Raw genomic sequence first — 26,067 nt, forward strand, 5'->3', positions numbered from 1 at the left:
GAATGCTTCAGTGGAAGCCCTCTCCATCTATGGCGATCTTGCACACGCTCGTGTTTAGTCGGGCGCTGGGACGGATGTGTGGTCTACATTTCCTGACTTTGGGTCATTTTGCACGTAGCCTGGTGATTTCTGCGTGAAATTACCCAGGTGCGCATTCTGCTAAACAGCAGAATTAGTGACCCTGTGACATCATCCACAAGATTTGGCTACGGCGTGCCGGTATCAAAACCCAAATGTATTTTTTTCATATCAACGCACAATTAAAATTGTAATTTTAACAAAAGTTTTTTTTTTTATTCTCACTTTTCTGGCCTCGTGTCATGAGGTCAAAACATTTCCGTTCACAGCTAACCACTTCATCAACTTATGCCAGAGAATGGCCCCAGAAGATAACTTTACAATACAACTACCAAAGTCATTTTATTTTCCATATGCATCCACCAGGTGGTGATCCCTTATGCTCTTTGTGTAGTTTTATTGTGTGATAATCAGAACAAAATGTTTAGTCCCCAGTCAGAACTTGCTTAATCATGATGATCAGACTGAAAACGTTAACTCGCTACACCTGAGAACCAGGTGGCTAACAGAAGTATTATCCCCCAAGCCACACAGCCACTGTCTTTTTGCTGACATTGCATCCGTGTGACACTATCCTTACAGCCACTAAACACGAATCTTGATTGGGAAGGGGGGGGGTCTCTTGTTTTTTCACCGATGACTGCAGAGGGATTTCCACCACTGGCTCTGAATGGACGGGGCCATTCCCCAACACTCGGAGACACTGCCACTTAACTTGGCTTTCATTGGTGACGTAACAGCAAGCCTTCCAATTTAACCGCACAACGCCTCCGTTTGCCGTTTGTGCGTGGCCTGGCAGCGTGGAGATGCGTAGCTTTAACACGGCGGCTTGAACGACGCTCCGTCAAACAGCTGTCAGCGCCGCGCGGTGAGGGTAAACATTCATCACGGCCGTCTTCTCGAACGCCCGCGCGCGCTCGCGCCCCGCGTGAAATTCACAGGGCTAAGCTGACCCCTTAATAAATCACGAGCAGCGAAAATAATACGACTCCTTAATGTGGCTTAGCATGGATTCAGTCAAGTTGATGCTCAGTGAATACATGTACTAGTAGGAGGGCAGTCCTTAGTGTGATGGATACCAGCTGCAGGCCGCCGCTGTTATGCTTTTTCTTTTCTCCCTTCTCAGTTCTGCACGCTGCACTGTACCGACCCCTTTTACCGGGCGCCCTGAATAATTTGATACTACATGTGTTTCTCCATAATGCACCTCTAATGCAGGACCGCCAATCCAACCCTGCCCCCACCACCCTTTGCCCACTCTTTACTCCTCCCTAAGGCAACCTCCCCAGGCAAGGCATCAGCCCCACATGCCAGGGAGGAGATCATGGGCCAGATTTAGCCCACGCTCGTGCGACCGATGGGGCCGTGATTATTTATCCAGGGAACCAAAGCCCACACGAGCCCCGAGCTGTTTTGGAAACTCGCTTCCTGATATTATGCTTCTTGGCCTTTTCATGTGCCTGCGCTTCTCAGATCTGAGGAAATATTTCTGACTCGGGTTATAGCAGCAGAGGCTTTGTTGTTGGATGTCTGAGCGACACTCGACTCTGGCCGAATAAGGATGGGCACGCTCGTGTTTGTTTCTTTTGCAGGCTGGCCGTTGGCTCTGCCGCCGTGCTATCCGCATTGCAAGAAGCAATTGGCGTGACGCTTACATTGAATGTCGCCGGATTATTTTCACAAATAGGCTTTAGTTATTTGAAGCTTCCACTCGAGGTGCACCTTGAGCAAGATCTCTCGTCGCCGCGTGTAGCCAGATCGGCTCGATGGGAACGGAGTAGTTAATGGAGTCAACGTCGAGTCAGGGTGCCCTCCCTGCAGAAATCGCCAGCGCGGAGCGGTGCTCAGCTCCATTGGTGGCCCTGAGTCAGAGGTGGAAATTTCACATTCCCACGGCAGAGCTCAGTCTGTTTATTATATAACCACAATTGACTTCCCACAAAGTAGTGCTTATTTTATTGATCATGAAAGGGATTATGGGCCTCCAAACGGAACTTGACTCACAAGCTTCTGATTGTGAGTCAGGCATTCTGACCACAGTGACACCTGGTCAGGCTAAATGTTTTGACGTGGAATTGAAATGTATTTGTTGTAACCATTTAACCGCGTGCATTATAATGCATTTGTAGCCCTCAAGGTATAAGGTCTGCAAGAACACGCATTCTGACAGCAGTCAAATGGAATTGCATTTGTCAGTGAATATTCATTACATAAGTTTCACATATATACGTGTTTTTATTGAAATACTTTCCAAGATCTGCCTTGTTCGGGAGTTTTTACTTATTATATTACTACAAAAAAATAATGCGTTTTCAGTTGACAAATTGTGCATGCAATTCTGTATATACAAGCACAAGAAACATGTATGAGCCACTTCCAAGCAACTTTGAATTAATTTTAAAAATGCAGCATAGGCTTCATCTATGAATACATAATAATTGCTGGTAAAGTTAATTTATTTCATGGATTCAGTTTAGGCTCATTATTTGTCCATAATATTTGTGTGTATATTTAACATATGTAGGTTTCTTATGTAGCTTGCAAGGATGATCATATTCATACATTTTCTTCCGCGGATTGATTTCCATGTTTTCACTGCAGGCAAAATGCCTATATCTGTATTTGTATCTGCCAAACAGGCACAACAGTGGTCTACTCATGTGAATTAAGTCGCATGGTCGTTCATATCAATTTGATACGTTACTGATTCTGTCTTGCAATTACTGGTGACTTCACAAACTGGATTTCACAATTATTGGCGTAAAAATAATAATGTGCATAAGCTTCGCCGATTTCTTGTAGCGATTGCGTGCCTGTGTGAAGTTTAAGATGCATGGGCAGAAATGAATGAGAATCGTGCAATTGTTCATTGAGTAGGAAAGAAAGTGAATGCCTGAGATATGACTGTGTATAGCTAAGTCATGGAAATACATTGTGGGTTCAATACCACGTGACATCATTCATAAGAGTTGGCCATTCTATGGATGGGTCAAAGCACCGACATCAATACGAGTTTCAAACTGGGTTCTTAAATATAGTAAGTTAATGCTCCACTAACCCATTAATACATACCAAAATATTGTATTCACATTGAGTGTTTCACTTGAAATATGTAAGCCAAGGAACCTCAACCAATCAATCAAATGTGTCTGAGAGGATGTCTACCTCGCAGAAGGAGTTATGAAATCAGTTTGAGCGCGGCTGCTAGGTGGATTATTATCTTAGGATAGTGAGTACGGTAGTGGCAGCGGCGTGGGAAGCCCATTATTTAGCAGCGTCTTCAGCCACATTGTCACCGTGATGATGACGGTGACGATGTGGCTGAATTCGTGTTCTAAGAATGCTCACGTTGGTTTGTTTCACTGTCATGCAACAACCACCAATCTCAAAGTGTGCCCCCGATTTGTATGAAAGTCAAAAGGGTTAGGGTTTTTCAAAGGAAGTTCTGTCAGAATCTCTTTCACAGCTCTTCTCAGACACAAGGACTCACACTGCTCCGTGAGATTGCCCAATAGCTGCTTTGTCTCATGACATAATATAACAGTGCACTGGGAATAGAATTGTAAAAAATAAAAAAATAAATGCATAGATCATTGTGTGCTGAAATGGTAGACTTTATCTACAGCTGAATATTACATCTTACCGATGTCCTTTCAGAAGTCTCAACTTAAACACATATAATGAATCACAATAGTCAAATAAAGGAAAACAAAGTTAATTGAATTGACAAGCACGGGTGAATTGTCAACACCCAAGGTGCAAATACACGTGTGAATTTGTGCCTGCAAAACAAAACATGTTTTTTTTCCCATAAAATTCTTCAGGTTGTCACCACCTCTCCTCTAAGTCAAATCAACACCACTCTTCTGCACCGTAAATCACTACGAGTTTCTACTTGGTAGCTGTTTATTACATGACAGCACAGCATAGCTGGTTATGTCAGTCCCAAAATGATGCTTCAATACATCTCATACCACTGCATGTCATCTCATCACTTGGCAATAATGATAATCTACTTTGAGACAACAAAGCACAGACCTGTGTGGGTTAGTGGACAGCTACCATTTCCACAACAATGCGATGATTTGTTTTGGCAGTTTTGGTTAGCACCACAATGCGGTCAAGCTGACTTCATGTTTATGTTCACGTCCTTAAGCCGCAGCTGACACCTGATGAAGAGTGATTTGATTGTGATCCAATGGGAAGCAATGCATACTTCATTCAAATCGTTTTCACCTGCGGTGTCACCGCCTTCACCGACCTGCACTTACAAGCGTGGTTAAGTATGTCTTCTTGGTTCTTTCGATAAAGTCACGTAGAAGGGAAATAATAAAATAATAAAAATAAAACATAATAAAATAATTCTCACGACGTTTCGGCCACAACGCAAGCAGCCATCCTCAGGTGAAGAATGAAACACCACCAAGCTTGGAGCGTATATTTAAGATGGGTTGGAGGGGGAAGAAGAGCGCCTTGACAAAATAATTTGCATATCAAGAGGAATTTAGCATATTTATGGGAATTGCGTAGGAGTGGTGTTTCATTCTTCACCTGATGACGGCTGCTTGCGTTGTGGCCGAAACGTCGTGAGAATAATTTTATTATGTTTTCTTTTTATTATTTTATTATTTCCCTTCTACGTGACTTTACCGAAAGAACCAAGAAGATGAATCCCCGCAGTCACGAAAGCTTTAAATCGAAATTTATGGTTAAGTATGGTCAAATAACCCCTACAACCCGCACAGGCGGGGAGAGCCCTCTATCCGGCATTGGTGTTTATCAATGGGCTGTACATGCACATGCAAGCAATGTCCTCATCATCATTCTCATTGCACAACCACTGTTGGTTGGCAGGTGCTAGATGATGATGATGCAGGAAAAATAAGTCAAAAGTCTAACTGTATTCCTGCTCAAATGAGCATGGGAGGATGCTCACATGAGCCAGTGATACAGATTACACGTTCCTATGGCAGTGGTCGCTCGGGCAACTATTTACCTTTCAAATTGGTACCTATTTTATTGACGTACGAGGGATGATAGGCTGAGTGCGTTCCTGACCAAGATTTGCACCTAGTGTTCTAACTACCGGTGCCACCTGGCTGGGTTTAAATTGTTTTCCAGCACATTGGTGGCAGGGGTATACCACTGTGTGATACCTACGTAAGGGGCCATGAGATATATATGTAGGAGGAGTCATATAGAGTAGATTTTAAACTATCTGTGCATCGATTTCCAGGCACTGTGTTTCCTCCTATGAATAAACATTACACATTTTTTTTTACAAACATCTCGTGCATGACACTAATAAGATAGAATGTTGAGACTCAGAGAAAATGTTTACACTTAAAAAAAGGCATAACTTCTACTTAAACAGTGCATGTATGTATGTTGAACTTCTTTTGCACGTACGTAGCCTACCACGCTAATGGGAGCTGCGATAATTATCCGTTGCCTGTAACTGTCCGTTCCTAACTGCCGTGCGTGCCCTCGTTTCAGCCCAAGAGGATCGTTTGCCGGGACGAGGCTCGCCGGTGGTCGATGTGAACGAGCAGAAGATTGATCACGTGTACAAGTGGCTGCACACACAGGCAGGCGACCGTGGGATGACCAACGCACACTCCGCAAAAGGGTGCGCAACGCCTTCGTCGCAGCAGCAGCGTTGTTTTGAGCCCCCAACGTTTGCGCCCCCCCCCCCCCCCGGATGTTGCCAATTCTCCCAAACAAGCGGGTTTCAGCGGAGCACGGGTAACACCTTCAAACATTCTCTCCGATACCCCCGTAACGTTTGTGGGATATTGGATGTGTTGGAGAGGAAATTGTTTCCTGCGAGTCGTGCATTCCCATTAGGTGTTTTTTAAATTTCTTTCATCGCCAAAGTGTTGGAAAAAGCAAAGTTAACTGTGTCAACAAATAACCACGTCTAGAACATATTTATGTACGTTTCTACAATTGATTGTTAGTGGTATGTGTTAAATTTTGTTGAGTATCAGATCTGATTCAGTTTTTGTATTAAAAGAAACAAACACTGGCTCAGATGATCCAACCGAGCATGCACACATCAGAATGTGAACCGATCAAGATCAGGTTTCATAATGTTTGGGTGATTGCACTGCATCCATCTCTGCACGATTCACCAACTCCAATTACTTAATACATAATGCCCTTTATTTGTCCAAGAAAAACTTACTGAGTCTCAACACTTTTTTTTCTAAGGAACATCCCGAATTGAGATGAGGTTGGAATAATTCCATTAATGAGTGTCTGGCATGTGGGTCATAACCAGGGTATTGAATGTGGAACACAGATTGATTCAATAATCCATAGATATACTGCCATATCTTAGCCACCTCGTCGAGCAAGCCTATAGCACCTGGTATTTCTGGCAGTATCCCATCCAAGAACTAACCACCCTAAAGCCTGCATAACCTCTGAGTTCTGATCAGTAAGGAACATATTCTGCGTGATTTGGCACATACCATAGTTATCATGGCCTACAGAGATGATAATGATGATGAGCAGAAGGAGGATGTTGGACTGTGAGCTTCATTGTGATCTATTCCAGAGATGGCTGAGTTGGCCCATTAGACGAGTACCATGTTCAAGCACTGAACTCGCACTGCTCATGCTGAATTTTGGTCACTCAAACTCGTGAGTTGATGGTCTCTGCCTCGGCTGTATATACAAAAAATACGTTTCATTCAGTGTTCATAAGAGCACTTAATGACAACTGTCTGGCAGAGTGTGAAGTTGCACTGCTTGCCTTGAGATTGATTTGTCCCATGGCATGACTTCGATGGCACAATTTTACCGTTTGGGGAGCATTTTTGAACGTATTTGTTCTTCTATCATCATACACAACGTTATCGATTTGCACGTTTTTCCAGTTGCCTTGTGGTTTTACCTTAACCCGGGCAGTGCAGTCGGGTACAGTTTTATGCTCAACAACTCAACAACTTCCGCTGCTTCGTGTTGTTTCACAGGGAATCGCGTTTTTTGCCCGACATGGACCCGGACGTTCTGAGCGGCGGTCGTGTGCAGCTGATGGTAAGCGGAGTCGGCGGAGAAGCGCCGACTCCGCCCCCTGAGCGGCGGCTAATTCCCCCGTCCCAATCCCGTCGCCTTCCCACCTCCGCAGGCTCCCCCTCTCCTTGCACTCTCGCGGACAAAACAAAGGCTAAAGACGCCACTTTAGGGCTTTTTGTCATCAATAAGGGGCGGTCGAAAAAATAAACAGCGGCGCAGGCATCATAAACAGAGTTGCGGGCAGTCGTGTTTGTTTTTGCGGCAAGCGGATTATACCCCTGTCAAACAATTCTCCTTATGCCTTTCAATGTTAATTGGTTGTCCGTTTGAATTTGTCGTCCACCCCTGCACTAAATAGAATGTAGCTTGCACGAGCTGGCCAGCCGTGTGTGTATGTTGAACTTCTTTCACGCCATACGTAGTCGACCATGCTAATCGCAAGTGTTGGGGAAGAACAACAAACTAAACATAAAAAGCAGTTCTAAAGAAATTGGTTTTCAATTTAGATTTAAAAGTGCATAGCTCCAACGGCTTCCTAATATTCGAAGGAAGAGCTTTCCAGATGGTACAGCAGCGCATATGAAAGCGCGCGATGCAGTTACCATCTTTGTTCGATGGTTAGCCAAAAGCCACTGCGAGGATTAGCAGATTTTGCGTGATGGTTTATGCTCCTTGACGAGATCAGCAAGGTATTGTGGTTTATTTGTGGCAAGCACTATGGGTACACGGCGTGCAAAACACATCCGTGGAAGGTGGTGCGAGCTTGACGTTTTTGAACACGAGTCTCTCCCTGACTACTTGAGTTATTGTGTAATCCCGTGTTTGGTACTCTCAAACTAACAATCTGAACGGATCGATTCACGGTTGCTACAAATTATTCAAACTAAACTATCTTGCCTTGAACCAAATCACCTGGAATGCATCAGACCTTGGAAACTAAGCAGGGTTGTGATTGGGTAGCACTAGGATTGGTCACCTCCATGGGCAAAAGATGTGCAGTAGGCATTGTGGGCGGTAGAGGAAAATGCAGCAATATCCATTGTTGTGCTTTAATATGTTCCAACTTCAAAGCTGCCTTCCTTCACCAACCAGGGATGGACCGGCATGGCATGGGGAGGACGTCATCCAGCAGTGGATTGACCCAATGTGCTGTACATGTGCTATGATTGTAGGTGTTGTCCTATAATTTGTATTGGCTGCTGCTGCTGCCTTCACATTGGCAGCTTGCGCCAATGTGATAACTTCACCCCCCCCCCCTTGGGATTTATTTCAAAAATGTAAAAATGTTTGTATTTATTTTAAACATGTAAATATAAAGTCATCGTGTAATTGCCAGATACCAGTTAAGTTGCTTCCATCTGATCACACATGTTTACCAGCATGTGCTGTCGGTAATGCATTACAGCACTTGTAACACTTGACTCCCCCACGCTTGCTCTCAGCATCATGGAGCTGGTCTGGTGTTGTTACGTACACACTTTTCCTCGCCCACGTCAGAATACCGAGCCACAACTGCACTTGGATGCCAATATCACCATTGAGATGCAACTTCCATGTCAAGTGGCAGCACAAATAATAACATAGTTGTAAAGCAAGAAGGTGTGTAGCCAAACCTCAGATCATCTGACTATTTTGCAGTAATAAAGCAACGGCTGTTGTTGGGAAACCCAGATCATTTAGAGTAAACAACGCCAAAGTTTGCAATAGAACGTGGCAAGGAAGCATGGTAGTTGTGTTCCAGAAGAGGAAGCTACAATGATGAGTATGTGCCAAATGGAAGAGGGCAGACTACCGAGACCGTGGCATCTAGAGGTAGGCAAGCGAGGGGAAGGCATGGTTGGTTTAGAGTTTTAAATCTAGATTGAAAACTCATTTCTTTAGAACTGCCTTTTGTGTTTAGTTTGTTGTCCTTCCCCTGCACCTTCAATTAGCATGGTTGGCTATGTACGGTGCGAAAGAAGTTCGACATACACACATACAGCGGACCTTGGGAGCCAGGCATCAACTCTTCAGCAATTCCGGGATCCAGTAGAAGGAAGTAGTGACGAGGCATGGCGGCATCAGCAGCATTGTACGCGTTGGCTTCTCAGTCTCAAGCTTAAATTTCGATTGAAAGCTTCTTTCGTGACTGCAGGGATTCATATTCTTGGTTCTTTCGGTAATGTCACGTAGAAAGGAAATAATAAAATAATAAAAATAAAACATTAAATTCTCACGACGTTTCGGCCACAACGCAAGCAGCCGTCCTCAGGTGAAGAAACAGAGCTGTCGGAAAGACAACGTCTTTTATTTTATAATGTTTTATTTTCATTATTTTATTATTTCCCTTCTACGTGACTTTACCGAAAGAACCAAGAATATGGTCTCAAGCTTGTTGGACTGCGCTTGACATATTGTGGGTACGATTCACTGTGTTGGCTCTGTGTCTCTCTGTGTGCCCCCCTGTGGCACAGGCCAGCCCCATTGGCCGTGAAGACAGGGACATGGAGCTCCTGTCGGTGACGGGCAGCGGCAGCACCAGCAAAGCGTACGGGGCCCTCTCTGCTCACAGCCACTCGCAGTCCCGCGCCGGCCGGACGCGGGGCTTCCGCCAAAGCAGCTTCTCCACGCAACGCAACCTCTCGGCCGACGCCACACGTAGGTGTAGTCACCACTGTTAGAGAGTGTGTGAGTGGCTGTGTGGGTGTGTGGGTGAGTGGGTGAATGGGTGCGCGTGCTGTGGGGAGCGGTAGTGTAGCGGTTAGCACCTATTAAGGTTGGCACAGTAAATAACATGGTCCTGTGGCAAAGATAGCAGGCACAGCCAACTGCATTTTTATCCCCGCCGTGGGGTGACAGTCATCACACACCGACCGAGTACTTATTTCACAGCTGAGTCCAACTCGCGCAGGCCCAGACCACATTCAGAAACCATTGCCCCTTTATATTCTCCTCTTTTTCTTTTTTCTGCATATATTGTGTACGCTGGCTATGGTTTTGTCTGTAAATGTTGTTGCAGGAATTCCAAATAAAATTATCAATTCAAAACATTCAACCAAAAAAAATTCAAATGTACTTGTTTTCTCTGAAATCAACTGCAATATACCCATAATGTGTATACTACATCACTACAATGCCAAGGTGACATACTTCATACTTTAAGCGAGTCAAACATGAAGGCATTAGGTTTGTTTATGCCTCACATGCCTCAAGTATTAATTGCCATGATTAGGGTGATTGTACTGTTGATTCGCAAGTGTTTCACTTTAATTGAATGATGGGCGGCTAAAATTACAATTTGCGAGGAGCGGTAGAGATTGACTGCGTCATTCTGCTGCACACACGAACTCAGTACGGTATCTGATACCCCTGCCTCGGGCAAGAATAGCGACTAAGAAGCGGGATTTGTTTGTTAATGTGAGCGCCGATTAATGGTGGCACGGCGCACGAGTGGCTACCGTTGCCAGTCGGCACGGAGTCATTCACCCACTCGCCCCCCCTCCAACGCCAGTTCCATGAAACCTCCTGTTTTGAGATCATGATTGCCGTCTCATTTTTAAATCCTTTATATTAAGTTCGCGTGCTTGCTTGCTTGCGTGCTTGCTTGCTTGCGTACTTGCTTGCTTGCGTGCTTGCTTGCTTGCTTACGACCGTGCAAATCTTTCGGTCGTTTTTTAACCCACTTCCCGTGATCCAATCGAGCTGACATTTTCCACACAGACTCGTTGTGCGAGACAATTAATTTTCGATTTAAAGCTTTCGTGACTGCAGGGATTCATCTTCTTGGTTTTTTCGGTAAAGTCACGTAGAAGGGAAGTAATAAAATAATAAAAATAAAACATAATAAAATGTTTCATTTTATTATGTTTTATTTTTACATATAAAACATAATAAAATGTTTCATTTTATTATGTTTTATTTTTATTATTTTATTACTTCCCTTCTACGTGACTTTACCGAAAAAACCAAGAAGAGACAATTAATGTTCGTGAAAAAAAATTCCCAAAATTTCACACTTTTTAGGCAAAATTTTTTTATTTTACATATATTCAAATAGAACTCATTCATGGCTTTGGCTGAATGTCACAGTGTAAGAGCCCAGAGCGTAACGCCTCCACAGGCTGTGGCGGAGTAGCGCAGTTGGTAGCTCCCTCGCTTCCCATGCCAAAGGTCGCGGGATCGATCCCCGCGTCCTCCACAGGCGAATATATTTTTTAAATCCTTTATATTAAGTTCGCTTGCTTGCTTAGGACCGTGCAAATCTTTCGCTCGTGTTTTAACCCACTTCCCGTGATCCAATCGAGCTGACATTTTCCACACAGACTCGTTGTGTGTGACAATTAATTTTCGTGAAAAAAAATTCCAAAATTTTACAGTGTTTAGGGAAAACAAATTAAATATTTAATTACCAATTGCTTAATGGTGGCAGACAATCATCTGACCCATAGGTGGCAGCCATCTCAAGCCAGAGGACGAGAGGACTCTAGCCGCCACGCATATAAAGGATTTATAGTGAAAAACTTTGTTTTTACGGGTTTACTTGTTACCATCCCGATTTGTCTCTTTTAATCAGTTTAGTTTTGATACGTCAGGCTAAAGGTGGCCATTCGCACGCCGCTGGCGTATAATTTGCATGCCTTTCACATGATCGATTCTCGCAATTGGATGCAAATGTCGTGAGCGCAAGAATCGTTTCTCACCGTTGAATCTTTCTTTGCTTGCATGTCTAATCTCTCAGCACCTTACCTGACCCTTCTGTGTCTCCTCAACCCAGTGCTCATGCTTACACATGACACCAGATACTCATTTTAATACCACATTGACCTAGGGGAGGTCCAGGAATGGTATCACTTGTGACCTGCCAAAGTTGTGCATGGCTACGAACAAAATCAAGTGAACAAGATTGTGATTCAGTGTGAACATCACTGGGACGCCAAAGTCTGTGTGTGTGCCATACAAAGACAAAGATCCCCCTATATAGCATTAAACAGACTGTTGGGACAAGTGCTATTGAGGTCGGTACGGCACAAAGGGGCGTTAGAGGCTAGCACCACGCCTGGCCGCCTTTGTCTCCCCAATGCTGGTGCTTACACACTGCACCAGGTACTCATGTAAGGCTAAGTTGTCCTCGGGGTGGTCCAAAACCAGTTTAAATACAACTTACAATGGGTGTTGTTAATGGCAAGTGATGTTTAGATATTCATTCTAGATTTGAAGCTTTCGTGACTGCAAGGATTCATACTCTTAGGTTTTTTCGGTAAAGTCACGTAGGTAAAAAATAAATTATAAAAATAAATAATACTAAAAAGATATTCATGATGTTCAGATATTCGCCGAACATTGTTGCAATTATGCACAGACACACACATGCTGAGGCAAGTCTGTTTACAGCATGACGACTGTTGACTTCCAACGAAACGGTATAACTTGTATCCACTCTTCAGGGACGATAGGCCGAGTAAACCCAGGATTTAAACTCGAGTCAAGCTCGCTTACCGCAGCACCACCACCCAGCTGCTGGACTAACGTAGGCCACCCATCAGCAGCTCTCGGCGAGAGCGTGATGAGCCTTGTTCACTTGACGCACATCGCATGCCCACCCCCCAGGTTTTTTTTTCCGCCCCCCCCCCCTCCCCAAAAACAAAATCACTACTGAACAGCAAGACGCTCAGGCCAGGGCTTTGCGTATTTATCCTCCGAAATGGCTCCCTTAGGTCACGAATTTTTACACCTTTGAACCGGCTGACCTGGTTGATTTCGTCAACTTCCTTCAAGTTCAGCCCGAGCCCCACCCCCCCCGCAATGTGCTATCAATTATATCCTCGAGGGTCACACGGAGGACGCCTCGTAGCTACTCCAGCGGAGGCCGTGAGCTCTCGTGGTGTTGGGGTGCTGTGTTCGGCAGGAACGTTTTGGTTTATGCTCCATGATGGGGTGGTGGTGGGGGGGTGGGGTGTAACGTTTTGTAATTGTTATTTATATCATGAACGATAGGTTTAATTCGGAAAATACGGAATTGAGTGAAATATGTGCGTGCTTTAAATTACTTGTGTGTGCGTGTGTGTATAAGGTGCTCCGACACTTTTCCCAACAGTCTGTTAAGGCGATAGGGGGGGTCTTTTTTGTTGTGTGTGCAATCTGTTGGTGGTGCTGAGTTGTCGACTCCATATTCCCTTGGTGGTGACTCGTCTCACCATAGGATGACCACAGTTGTCTTACAATGAAGCGGTACTACATTATGATACAGATATAATGTATCTTTTTCTAAAACATACATATATTTGCAAACATGTGTATGTACATTGTCTACACATTTATTTAATTGAACAGGCAATTGTAATAAATATAGACCTAAACTGTCAAAAGTATTTCGATTTAAAGCTTTCGTGACTGCAGGGATTCATCTTCTTGGTTCTTTCGGTAAAGTTACGTAGAAGGGAAATAATAAAATAATAAAAACAAAACATAATAAAATACAATTCTCACGACGTTTCGGCCACAACGCAAGGAGGACGGCTGCTTGCATTGTGGCCGAAACGTCATGAGAATTGTATTTTATTATGTTTCATTTTTATTATTTTATTATTTCCCTTCTACGTGACTTTACCGAAAGAACCAAGAAGATGTCAAAAATATATGTTGGAAAATTAACAAATGCTAAATGTGTCACTCATGCAATGTGTGTACATATATTGTGTATGTTACATATGACTAGCATCCCCATTGTATCCACACCTATTGACTGTACATGTTTTGTTATTGAGCATTTGTGAAGGCCAGCATTGTATATGAAGGAGTAATGTGACCAGAACCACGCCCAGCAAATATTTGTCTCCGCGACGATGTCATTGACCATCCCGTTGCAGCAGCTACACTTTATCCAAGGCTGAGTCGACTTAATTAAGCCACAGGCCAGGTTTAGATACCATTTACCACTGGCTGTGAATTGAGGCTAGGAATCAAAGCGAGCTCACAGCAGATTATAGCACGATGCACGAACCACTGCACCACCGCTCATGTAGACAAAGATCTCCCCCATACAGCCTTTCCAGATCAGATCATTGCCACTGGTATAGCCCGTGAACAGGAATCTAACTCGGGATGCCGCGTTCGTAGGGCAGCACGCTAATCGCACCACTACTGCTCCACACATATATATGTAGACACATTCACACACATCTATAGACTTATTTATACACAAATAACCATATACGCTTATGTAAGTGTGTACACGTTTAAAATTATTAACTTTGCACTCCTATACAGTGACTAGAATCTATACTTAGTACCCCTCATTCCACAACATCATCATAATCACCCCCACTAAGTCTATATTCTGTAAAATACATCAACACTGCTCCATTTCAATAAACGTATGTATCCCGTGTAAATATTGTAAGTAAAGCGTCTACTTTAAATTCAATTGTGTCTAACAAAACATTTGACTTCCTTAAAATCTCAACATTGCTCTGTTTTTTTGTACCGAAAAGAATTCCACCTCATTCTGTAAAAATGTTTCACACTTAGAGTTATATTATTGTTGTTGTCCCCACGTTTCATTCACATTTTGCTGGAAGCCAAGCTTAACATACAAATGTTCTTGTTTAAAAATAAATGGAGTAACGGTCCGGAGAGCGTGATAAGATTCTGGCATAGGCACTGACATACCAGCATTGCAAGGCAGCTGAAAAGTAAAAAAAAACTCTGACCCAGACACAACTCCACTAATTGAATGATTTTTTTTTTATACTTGACTAAACAAGCAAATGCACATTCCACTCATTGGGATCCTTATTTAGCTTTTAACATTTCTCACCGCTCTGCCAAATTGTGTGGAAATAAAACCTTCTACATTTGTGCAGTTCTTTATTTACCCAAGAAAGCCTCAACATTGACCTGCCTTGGGATGCATCACCGGCGCCTTACTGGGTATTTGTTTTGCTCTCGGCTTTGTAACGCTACTTCCCCTTCCCTTCCTGCCACAGTTTAATGAGAACACGTATTGCCCAATCGGTTTTATATGTGCCAAAATTAAACCTGAAATAAAATACACCTAAATAACCTCAAATCTCGACGAACTGATGATTCGGGATTCACCATTTGACATGTTTTTTGTCGCCAATTCCCAATCCCTTCTTTTGTACCATCTTGTTGCATACCTATCTGCCTCATTTATAGCACAGCAGAAGCTGTATATAAGCACACCTTAGCACAGTTTTCATATAAGCAACACATGCTTCCATGACACTGGTGGGGGAAACAAAGGACAACTTCTAAAACAAGCACACTGCTTCGGACATAACCACGGCTGGCCTTGTACCTATCAACCCATGCGGTTTACCCCGTATTCTTGTGCAGGGAAATTGAGTTTTCAGGTCCATACGGCGTACAGCCGTTTCAATACGGGCAACATTTGTGTTGTCTATTTGTTTGTGTCTCTCCCTTGTGGTGGGACTTTGTAGGATGAACGTTGAGATTTGTAAGGGCACTGGGTGACCAATAAGATCTGAATTGGTCTGTAATAAGGTAGGCACTATTTTGACTTAAAACTTTCGTGACTGCAGGAATTCATACTCTTGGTTCTTTCGGTAATGTCACGTAGATAAAAAACAAAAAAAGTATATAACTAAAATTTAAATAAAATTTTGAATAAAAATAAATAAAAATAGCACAAAAAACCCCACGACGTTTCGATCGCAACACAAGCGGTATTCATCATCATGGGACCTCCTTTGCCAGTACCAGAATATTAGAATAGGTTTTTCTCCTTTTATCTGGAAACAATGCAATTTGTGCATTTTGACCACAAGTATTGCGGTTAATGCAGACATGATTCCTTGTAAAAGGTCTTCATCAGGCGGAGAGAAGACCGCTTGTGTTGCAATCGAAACGTCGTGGGGTTATTTTTGTAATTGTTTTGCTATTTTTATTTATTTTTATTTTATATTTATTTTATTTTATAACTCTTATTTTCTTTTTCAATTTTTTTGTTTTCTATTTACGTGACTTTACCGAAAGAACCAAGAATATAAGGTAGGTACTGACAGGTATAATACTGTCTGTCCAATCTCAACTGGTTTACGTCAGTTACTCTGTCTATGCTGTGTCGTTTAATATTTGACATACTGTCCGTCTCATTTGTTCCATTGATATTGTCCCTGTATGTCTGCTGGACTTCTTTTGCACCGTACGTAGCCAACCGTGCTAATCGGAGGCGCACGGCACCATGTGTGCCACGTATTTATTGTCCCGTCGGTATTGTTCTCATTTGCGTTGTCTTTCTAATGTGTGATGTATTTCACGCACGTACTGTCTTGTTGGTATTGTCCCGTGCGTACATATCTTGTTTGCACTGGCTTCTCTCTTTTGTCTTGTCCATTCCAATTAATAATCTAAGGCAGTTAACAATTTCTTGAGGATGCGCATCAATGAATAGTAATGACGATGCTCGTACGTCATTTGACGCGTGTACCATAGGCATAGGAATCAATCTTCATCGATGGATCATTAGATCCCCAATATTTGAAACTTGGATGAAAACCTTGGATGTGACCAGATAACAATCGAAATGCATGCACGGACAATGTAAGGACCTACTTACTTTACTGCATATTTCAGGCTCATCATCCTGAAGGTGAGTTTTTATTGCATATTTTCACGATCCACCAACCTGACCTCCACATCGCTGGACTATGAGTATGCGTGAAAGCACCTGAGAAATACATTTTTTTACAGAGATGTATTGTTAATGGCAGCTACAAAGCATGCGTGCTTCATGTGCAAGTGTGCATGTAATAGGGCTTGTCAATGCTGGTGTCTCTGATCCAAATGTCGTCGAGCAGTGCTCATCTCCATCATGAAACAAAACCAAGCAATTGCTCCGCTGCATTGGGAGTGGTGCGCAATCACGTATAATCATACAAACGCAACATATTCATTCATTACACTGCCCTTTAAAGGACACACATACTGAAATATTAAATAGTTGACATTCTTCTTCTTGGTTCTTTCGGTAAAGTCACGTAGTAGGGAAGTAATAAAATAATAAAAATAAAACATAATAAAATATGTTTTATTTGTATTATTTTATTACTTCCCTACTACGTGACTTTACCGAAAGAACCAAGAAGATGAATCCCTGCAGTCACGAAAGCTTTAAATCGAAAGTTGACATTCTGTCAATGGCCCTTCTTATCTCAGGTATGAAGAAGGGCCATTTCCCAATTCGTTGCATTTATATATACAGCACAAGCTCTGTTATCTGGCACTTTACCATCCGGAATGCTCTTCATTAACCGGCATCTGTCACAGGCGGCAGTAGAAATCTTCCGTCACGTATCCGGAAACATTCCGACGGACATCCGGCATCTTGCCATGCACTCCACATAGATCTGTTGGTTACATAAGTTTCAGGATTTTGATGGTGATTCTGAGTGGTGGGTCTGATTCTGATGGTGATTCTGAGTGGTGGGTCTGATTCTGATGGTGATTCTGAGTGGTGGTTCTGATTCTGATGGTGATTCTGAGTGGTGGTTCTGATTCTGATGGTGATTCTGAGTGGTGGGTCTGATTCTGATGGTGATTCTGAGTGGTGGGTCTGATTCTGATGGTGATTCTGAGTGGTGGTTCTGATTCTGATGGTGATTTTGAGTGGTGGGTCTGATTCTGATGGTGATTCTGAGTGGTGGGTCTGATTCTGATGGTAATTCTGAGTGGTGGGTTTGATTCTGATGGTGATTCTGAGTGGTGGTTCTGATTCTGATGGTGATTCTGAGTGGTGGGTCTGATTCTGATGGTGATTCTGAGTGGTAGTCTGATTCTGATGGTGATTTTGAGTGGTGGTTCTGATTCTGATGGCGATTCTGAGTGGTGGGTCTGATTCTGATGGTGATTCTGAGTGATGGTCTGATTCTGATGGTAATTCTGAGTGGTGGGTTTGATTCTGATGGTGATTCTGAGTGGTGGTTCTGATTCTGATGGTGAGTCTGAGTGGTGGGTCTGCTTCTGATGGTGATTCTGAGTGGTGGGTCTGATTCTGATGGTGATTCTGAATGGTGGTTCTGATTCTGATGGTGATTCTGAGTGGTGGGTCTGATTCTGATGGTGATTCTGAGTGGTGGTTCTGATTCTGATGGTGATTCTGAGTGGTGGTTCTGATTCTGATGGTGATTCTGAGTGGTGGGTCTGATTCTGATGGTGATTCTGAGTGGTGGTTCTGATTTTGATGGCGATTCTGAGTGGTGGGTCTGATTCTGATGGTGATTCTGAATGGTGGTTCTGATTCTGTTGGTAATTCTGAATGGTGGTTCTGATTCTGATGGTGATTCTGAGTGGTGGTTCTGATTCTGATGGTGATTCTGAGTGGTGGGTCTGATTCTGAGTGGTGGGTCTGATTCTGAGTGGTGATTCTGAGTGGTGGTTCTGATTCTGAGTGGTGATTCTGAGTGGTGGGTCTGATTCTGATGGTGATTCTGAGTGGTGGGTCTGATTCTGATGGTGATTCTGAGTGGTGGGTCTGATTCTGATGGTGATTCTGAGTGGTGGGTCTGATTCTGAGTGGTGGGTCTGATTCTGAGTGGTGGTTCTGATTCTGAGTGGTGGTTCTGATTCTGAGTGGTGGGTCTGATTCTGATGGTGATTCTGAGTGCTTACGGAAGTCATTACATACAGTACTGCACTATTGTATACTATACTATAAACGGGCCCCACTTGTTCTCTACAACTGAGTGGTGGGTATCTCTGTATAAGAGTTTATTATTTATGATATCATCGTTAAAATATAGACTTAGTTTATTTCTTGAAAAGTATTATGTACTTGGAAAATTCAGTGAATAATAAGTATAACTCTCACATTGATTAACCAGCACTATCCATTCCCCATGGATGCCGGATAACAGAGCTTTTTGCTGTATGTAGTTTTCCTTTAAGGGCAGCGTTATTGACGAATGTTTTGAGCTTTTCTCATCCCCCATTGGCAGCTCTGACCCATTGGTGGAAATTCAGCATTCCTATGGTGTGGCCGTTCCATCACATAGTACAGCCACTGTTTACTTCTGACAATGTGGTACTCATTTTATTGGCCCTGGAGGGATGCTGTGCCGAGTCGACCCCCCCGACCGCGACCTTCCGATAGCGAGCCGAGTGCTCTAACCGCAGCACCACCCGGAGATGACCACACACCAACTCTTCATCAAAGGATTCCAATCCATCTCACCTCATCTATGACTCGGGCGTGGTGTGCGCAGTTATGGCGAGGCAAAGGTACGAGCTTAATAAATACCGACACCGTAGGGCATCACGTGTCATGAGATGTGGCGTCTGTTTTGTTTTGTTTGTTGCGCTGCGATTGTGAGCGTGTATTATGTTTGGATCTTGTTGCAGCGCGCTCATCACAGAGCAAACGTGCCTCACAAAGCCGCGGCCATGTGTTGTTACCGCAAACCCCTGCTTTTATTTTCTCTCCACTATATTCCAAGGCACTCCTAAGCTTGGCAATGTGCTGTAGTCACGACACATCTCACAGCCGCAGGCTTTACTTTCCTAGGAAAATAAAATAAGACCTTTAAATAATAATCGTAAAACATTTTCCGAGTCCCTTTTGGTAAGGGTAGCGTTTCCATCTTTCGCCATATTCGAGATATCGAAGCAGGAGGATTTGTGAACAGGGTTGTGCCTTTCAGATTTTTTTTGCCAGGAATTTCGATCGCCGGTCAACTCTCCGGACTCGTTCTAAAGAACTGACGACGTTTGGCTGCTGTGCATAGAAAATGCGCGCTTGCAAGCGGGGATTTTTAGAAGCACTTTTTCAACGTGCCAAAAATCTTAAAAAGATTTCACCTGTCACGTTTATTTTCATGAAAGCATTGGTAACGTTTTATCCCACACAATGTCGATTGTCACTCATCTTTGTTGACAACCGTGAGCCCTTGATGAATATTCCACATTTCCATGGAGAGGACTAGTTCCGCCGTGGTGGCGTGGCCCAGCGGTGGTGCGTTCGCCGAGTGTTGGTTCGAATCTGGCAGGCCACCCTGGTTATTACTTCGGGTGTGTATTAACCATAACACACGCGCCGTCTGCTTCACAGTGGACGTTAAAGACCCCCTGACGCCATTCAAAACAAGGAGCCCATTGTGTGCTAGCATCACGGTTCAACTTGCTAAAAATCTGAAAAATTGCACAGAAAATTATTTCATTGAGGTTACACATAGCAATAATCGGCACTTACTGTGAAATAACTGCAGACTGTCTTCAAACAGCACCTTGGTGATAGCCGTGTGCTATAAGAATTGCACGGATACCAAAATATCATTATTTTGACCACAGGAGAGTCAAAAGCCGGGATGATGACTGAATGGGATTATATCCCTGAGGTGAGCACTCTAACCACGGCACCACTCGGTCGGATTTAGTTATGGCACATGTAAAGCTATTGCCGTTTGTCTGTATCGGTCCATAGAGCTGATGGGCCCTGCGTTCCTCAATCCTTGGCTCTTACAACTTCTAAATGCTTGCACAAGCTATTACATCCCCTGCCATGTGGTCTCAGTATGGCCTCTCGCTCGCCAAGTCTGCTGGAGGCTACACTTCACAATGTAGCCCTTTGCTCAATATCTCCTGGCATCAAAATATTTACGCGAGATCTGTTTTGTTTGCGTTTGTCACAACACATGCCTCGACCATTCTCTTCCCATTATTTTTCTTGGTATTTTCGACCGATTTTATTTAATCTAACACACCTTGGAATTGAGCCCGTAATTTCTTAGCTCTGCGATAATGCATTTTGAAAAGGGCTTGAACGTTTCACGTGCATTGTCTTGCTTCCAATTATTTATATTCAGGTTTGATTCGTGTGGCGTTTAGTTACCAACGTGGAGCGGGGTATGTTAAAACTGACTGCTGATTACCGTGTGAGAACAAAAGGGTCGAACCACTGGGATCCTAGGTCAGGAATCTGGGCCGCCACCTGTGATTGAACTTGATTCGCATGCGGAGTGAGTTCACGGTCTAATTTTCCCAGTGATGACAGCGCTGAAGAACGTACACTATTAGCTGGTTATAAGCACACCCCATGAGAGTACGGCCAAGTGTGCTTATACGCAAAGTGCACCTTTGTCAGAAGTGATTGCTTCAGTGATGTGTGTGTTTTTTATACCAGAACTATTCAAAGTCGGATGTAATTTGCTGCTCATTTGAGAATTGAGGTCGTAGTGGTCTCCCATTTACAGCCCTGAGCCAGTTGGAGAAATTCCACATTTCTATGGCAGAGGCCGAGTCTCTTCCTATGACAGCCATTGGTGATTTATTTACAAAATTGTACCGATTTTTCCAAACCCAGACAGATTATGAGTGAACCTACAAACCAGGATTCGAATTGCGAATCATACCCTCTACTGCTAAACCACCTGGCCCGGGTTATATAAGGCATGCTTATATATCTTATCTTCAACTCTATATACATTTATATCAGTTTACCTTGTCAATTAAATTCACTCAGGTTCACATGCCTGTCCCAGCCCGGCGAATCCTCTACAAAGTGCACAACGTTCCCAACCGAACACTTACCCCTTGCCCCGTGCGTGCCTACGTCTCTTCCTCCCCCCCCCCCCCCCACGTGCCTGCCTCCCCTGCAGGCGACAAGGCTTGGCCCGGGGTCCCGGCTCAAGGCCCCACGCCGGTCCCAGCCCCAGGCGGTTCAGCCCCGGCGTCTCGCCCGAAACAACGAATCTCGTTCCGTGACGCCCCCGTGCAACTCAGCGGGGGTTGGGGGGGAGGTCGCAAGCACGGCAAGCCCCTGTAGCCTCCCCAACGCAAACCCTTTGCCAGCCGTCCCGCACACACTTCACGGGCATCGTTGGTTGGAGGGGACGCGTTCACTGCAGTGACTTCGCCATCAATCAGTCTTTATGTTACGTGCCAATATCGCCCTCAATACAGTAGGCATCGGTGCAGAACGAGAACGGGGCGGGGGGGGCACAGAGCAATGGGAATGAAAAAAGTTAAATTCAACCGTGCGCAAAATAAAGTGCAACCGTGCGAAACGAATAGCATAAGAAAGGTTATTTGAAAATACTAAATAAGTAACATAAGTTTTTTTTTTACATTATACATGTGATGAGAAGGCAAATCTGAGTAGATGCATCCTGCACAGACTACGGAATTGAGAGAAACCCGGCGCATTTCGGATGTCCTGTGGCAGGCAAGCAGGGTGTTCCAGAGTTTTGGGGCTACGCTCGAGAAGGTGAATCCCCCCAAACGGCTCGTCCCACAGAGGTTCAGTAGATTAGAGAGGTGCCCAGGTGGATCAAGGGGGGACGGGGAACTGATCCCGTTTGAGAGCACTTGAGCCAGCACCGCTGTGATCATGGGTTTTAAAACGGTGCCAGCCACACGCGTCTACGCTGCGCTGGGTTTTCAGGCGTAGCCAGTCGATGGTTTCAACCCCGTCATGAATAATGTAATTGAAATGTAACATTAAAGAATAACAAATATTTTATGACAACAAAAAAAACATTACATTTTGGGGTGGGGTTCACTTAAATTGTCACAATCCAGGTCTGGGAACTGACATTTTTGGTTTGATTACTGTGCATTGGACACTCTTTGATGAGAATGTGAGGAGGTGCATGACACGTCGCAGCCCACTGAAGCGCACGGCCTAACCGGTGGTTCTATGATAGAATCGGCCACCACTCCTTCCCAGCTCCAGTTGATGCACTGCTCACTACTCGAGATGGGAATGTAAATGCCTTTATCTCATGACATTTAAAACAAAAATACATCAAGGTCAGCAAAAACTAGAGAGGTTTTGTTTAAACAGGGTGAGGTTTTATAATTGTAAAGCTTTATTGTGAAGTGCCAGGTGTCTGAATAAGGAGTAATGTTTGTGCTACTGTACAGGTCAGAGTGTTGAACCTTAGACCATCTACTCGGAAAATTACATCTGACCTCTCAGCGACATGCAGATGATGTTTGAAATTTCACGGCAGGCTAAGGGTAGCTACTTTGAATTTCAGGATAGAACAAGGCAGGAGAAAATGCGTGTATATTATGCATACCTGTCAACCCCTTATCAGTGCCTACCTTATTGCAGACCAATTCAGACCTTGTTGGTCACCCCGTGCCCTTAGAAATCTCAAAGTTAATCCTACAAAGTCTCATCACAAGGGAGATACACAAACAAATATACAACACATTTTGTTGCCCGTATTGAAACGGCTGTATGCCGTGTGGAACTCAATTTCCCTGTCCAAGAATCCGGGTAAACCGTATGGGTTGACAGCTATGAGGATGGTGGAAGACATGTTTGTGTCACGGGCATTGCCGTGGCACGATGATGAAGACCTAAAGCCTTGTTGTGAGCTCCTGTAAGAGCAGACTTTCAGGGTTGTCGGCTGTGCAACAGTGACAGGATCTGGCAGAAGGAAGGAGGAAAATAATTGGTGTGGTGACATCAGTTGCATCTCCGTCAGTGCATACAATGTGTCACATTCTGTGATGTCAACAGTGACTCCTATGTGTAGACTGGTCCCCGCCTTATCAATGTGGAAATGTCATGACTACGTCTGTCGTGCCACTGGATGAGTACAGCACTCACTGGAGCATGGAGACACTTAGATTATTTTTGTTTTATTATTGAAATTGCTCCATAACTCGTCACACATATGACTACTCACGTGTGTTGTGTTACAGGGTTATAGAATGATTAATTTCCTTCGAACTGGCTCAGCTGGTTATTGCATGAACCGCTAACATACATTCTGGCTCGCTTATATACGAATTTATATCGTTTTACATTTGAGAATGTTCTGTAATTCGATTAAATAAATGGCAAAATAAATTATTTCAATGAATGCAGTTGTTTTTTTTACACGTATCAATGTGTCTTAATTTGACTGAGAAATGTCAGTTTTATAGCTTGTATGCGTTAACAGATTGAGTTTCATGTTGTGCTATTTGTAATGCGTCTAATTGTCAGATATAATAATATGTCAGGCAGTGTAAAATATCCACATGTAATATATGCACACGTAAACAATTCCGTATGTGACATATAAACTTCTGTTAGTTGACTTCGGGTGAGGCCCGTTGAGCTAAGAAGCAAGGTTTTGTCAATTGCACCCCAGCCAAAGCAGCTGATACGGTATCAGGAAAGTTGAATGAGGTTGGAGGGTTTACAGGCGCTGCGTAGAATACATTGCACAAACAACTAATAAATAATAAAACAATAAACAACCAGAGCTATTTACAATGGAAATCTAGTCAAGCAATTCAAATCAACATTTCCGCAGGAAACTCGCATTTCGCATATAAAATGGAACTTTTAACAGCCATCGAATTACAATTGCATTTGGTATTTTGAAAATGTCTTGCCAAAAATGGCATTTTAAAAATGGCATTTGATACGTGCAAAAACTACACAAGATAGTCATCACCAGCTTTGCGGCGGAATGCGAGGCCATCGACATGCGCACCAGCACCTCCACGACCGTGGCTGTGGAGTGGACCAGAGTGGCAGAGCCCCTCTGGATTAATGGGGGAGCAGTGGAGGAGGAGGTCGAAGACTCCCGGTTCCTCGGGGTGGATTTCTCGAAGCCCCGGATCGGAGTGGTGACCGCAGCGATGCGGACGATGAAGTGGTCGGTGGTCTCAAGATGGGAGCTGAGCCCTCAGGCAAAGCTCTCGGACTATCGGTCAATACTCGTCCCGATCCTGACCTACGGTCACGAAACACGGATCCTGGTGGAAAGGACACGCTCACGGGTGCAGGCAACATAATAGTCATGAACAGCTTTGCAGCGGAATGCGAGGCAGGGCTCTCCGCGATGGGGTGAGAAGCACGGCTATCCGCCAGAGACTAAATGTGCAGTCGGCACTATTGCGCGTGGAGCGAAGCCAGCTACGGTGGATGGGTCATCTGTTAAGGATGCCGGAAGAAAGACTCCCCCCATGGAGACGTTCAAAGGATGTCCTGCAGGCAAAAGACCCAGAGGCCGCCCGCGATCGCATTGGAGAGACCAGGTGGTGCGCTTGGCCGAGGAGAGACCGGCGATCCGGGAGCCACAGTCGATGTCGCTGGCCGAGGGCAAGGCATCGACGATGCCTTGGTGGAGTCGCTGCCCACGTGACCCAATTCGATTAGGAAAAGCGAGCCACTATTGATTGTCATAAACACAATTCGGCTTATACAAATATATCTAAATAACGGCCTGATGTTTCGATTTAAAGCTTTCGTGACTGCAGGGATTCATCTTCTTGGTTCTTTCGGTAAAGTCACGTAGAAGGGAAGTAATAAAATAATAAAAATAAAACATAATAAAACAATTCTCACGACGTTTCGGCCACAACGCAAGCAGCCGTCCTCAGGCGAAGAAATTATTTTATTACTTCCCTTCTACGTGACTTTACCGAAAGAACCAAGAAAACGGCCTGATGCTTTTGAGATTCGAGCAGTTGACTCACAGGTTTAGGGTTGAGTAAACCCATCATCCTTCCAGGGTTGATAGAATTAGTTGTGCTTTGTTGCAAACATGTTAACTAGATGCCAAAATGGCATAATGTCCTGCGATGGATAAACATCAACGTTACTAAAAATGTGGATCTCCCGTTGTAAATGAAGATGATTGCAGCCATCGCAGCAGTCAAGCTATGCAGATATAATTTAAATTTGCAACTCTGTGTCAATCCACTGCTAGATGAAGGCCTCCCTATGTTCTGTGGGTTGTTTGACCATACTTCACCTCGCCTGTCAATGCAAATTATCTTCAGATTATCTTAGCCACGGACGGGAATCAGACTCAGTCTTTGAAAAAGAAAATAATTTGGTGGAAACACAATCATGTCTAATGATGAGCATTGAATATTCTATATGATCATCAAGATTTCAGAAGATGATTATGATATGATGGTTGTCACCTGGAGGGCTGATAAAGCGATCACTGTCAGCAGCGGTTGACATATAGTGAGAATGGTCCCTATCATGCGAAT

General features: G+C 43.9%; 1 protein-coding gene across 5 annotated transcripts in view; it reads left to right on the forward strand.

Annotated features, from left to right (window-relative positions):
- The window catches only part of LRRIQ1 (leucine rich repeats and IQ motif containing 1), a 111,967-nt gene extending 88,088 nt beyond the window's left edge, over positions 1–23,879 (forward strand). For all 5 annotated transcript variants that reach the window (XM_078858891.1, XM_078858890.1, XM_078858894.1 and 2 more), the window contains 4 exons: positions 5,575–5,707; positions 7,059–7,122; positions 9,555–9,738; positions 21,714–23,879. In XM_078858891.1, coding sequence (XP_078715017.1) covers positions 5,575–5,707; positions 7,059–7,122; positions 9,555–9,738; positions 21,714–21,880 — 548 coding nt within the window. In that variant the 3' untranslated portion in view covers positions 21,881–23,879. The remainder of the gene's footprint in view (positions 1–5,574; positions 5,708–7,058; positions 7,123–9,554; positions 9,739–21,713) is intronic.
- The last annotated feature ends 2,188 nt before the right edge of the window (positions 23,880–26,067 follow it).

The sequence above is a fragment of the Lampetra fluviatilis genome, chromosome 8 (genome assembly GCF_964198595.1).
Source record: "Lampetra fluviatilis chromosome 8, kcLamFluv1.1, whole genome shotgun sequence".
Taxonomy (NCBI): domain Eukaryota; kingdom Metazoa; phylum Chordata; class Hyperoartia; order Petromyzontiformes; family Petromyzontidae; genus Lampetra; species Lampetra fluviatilis.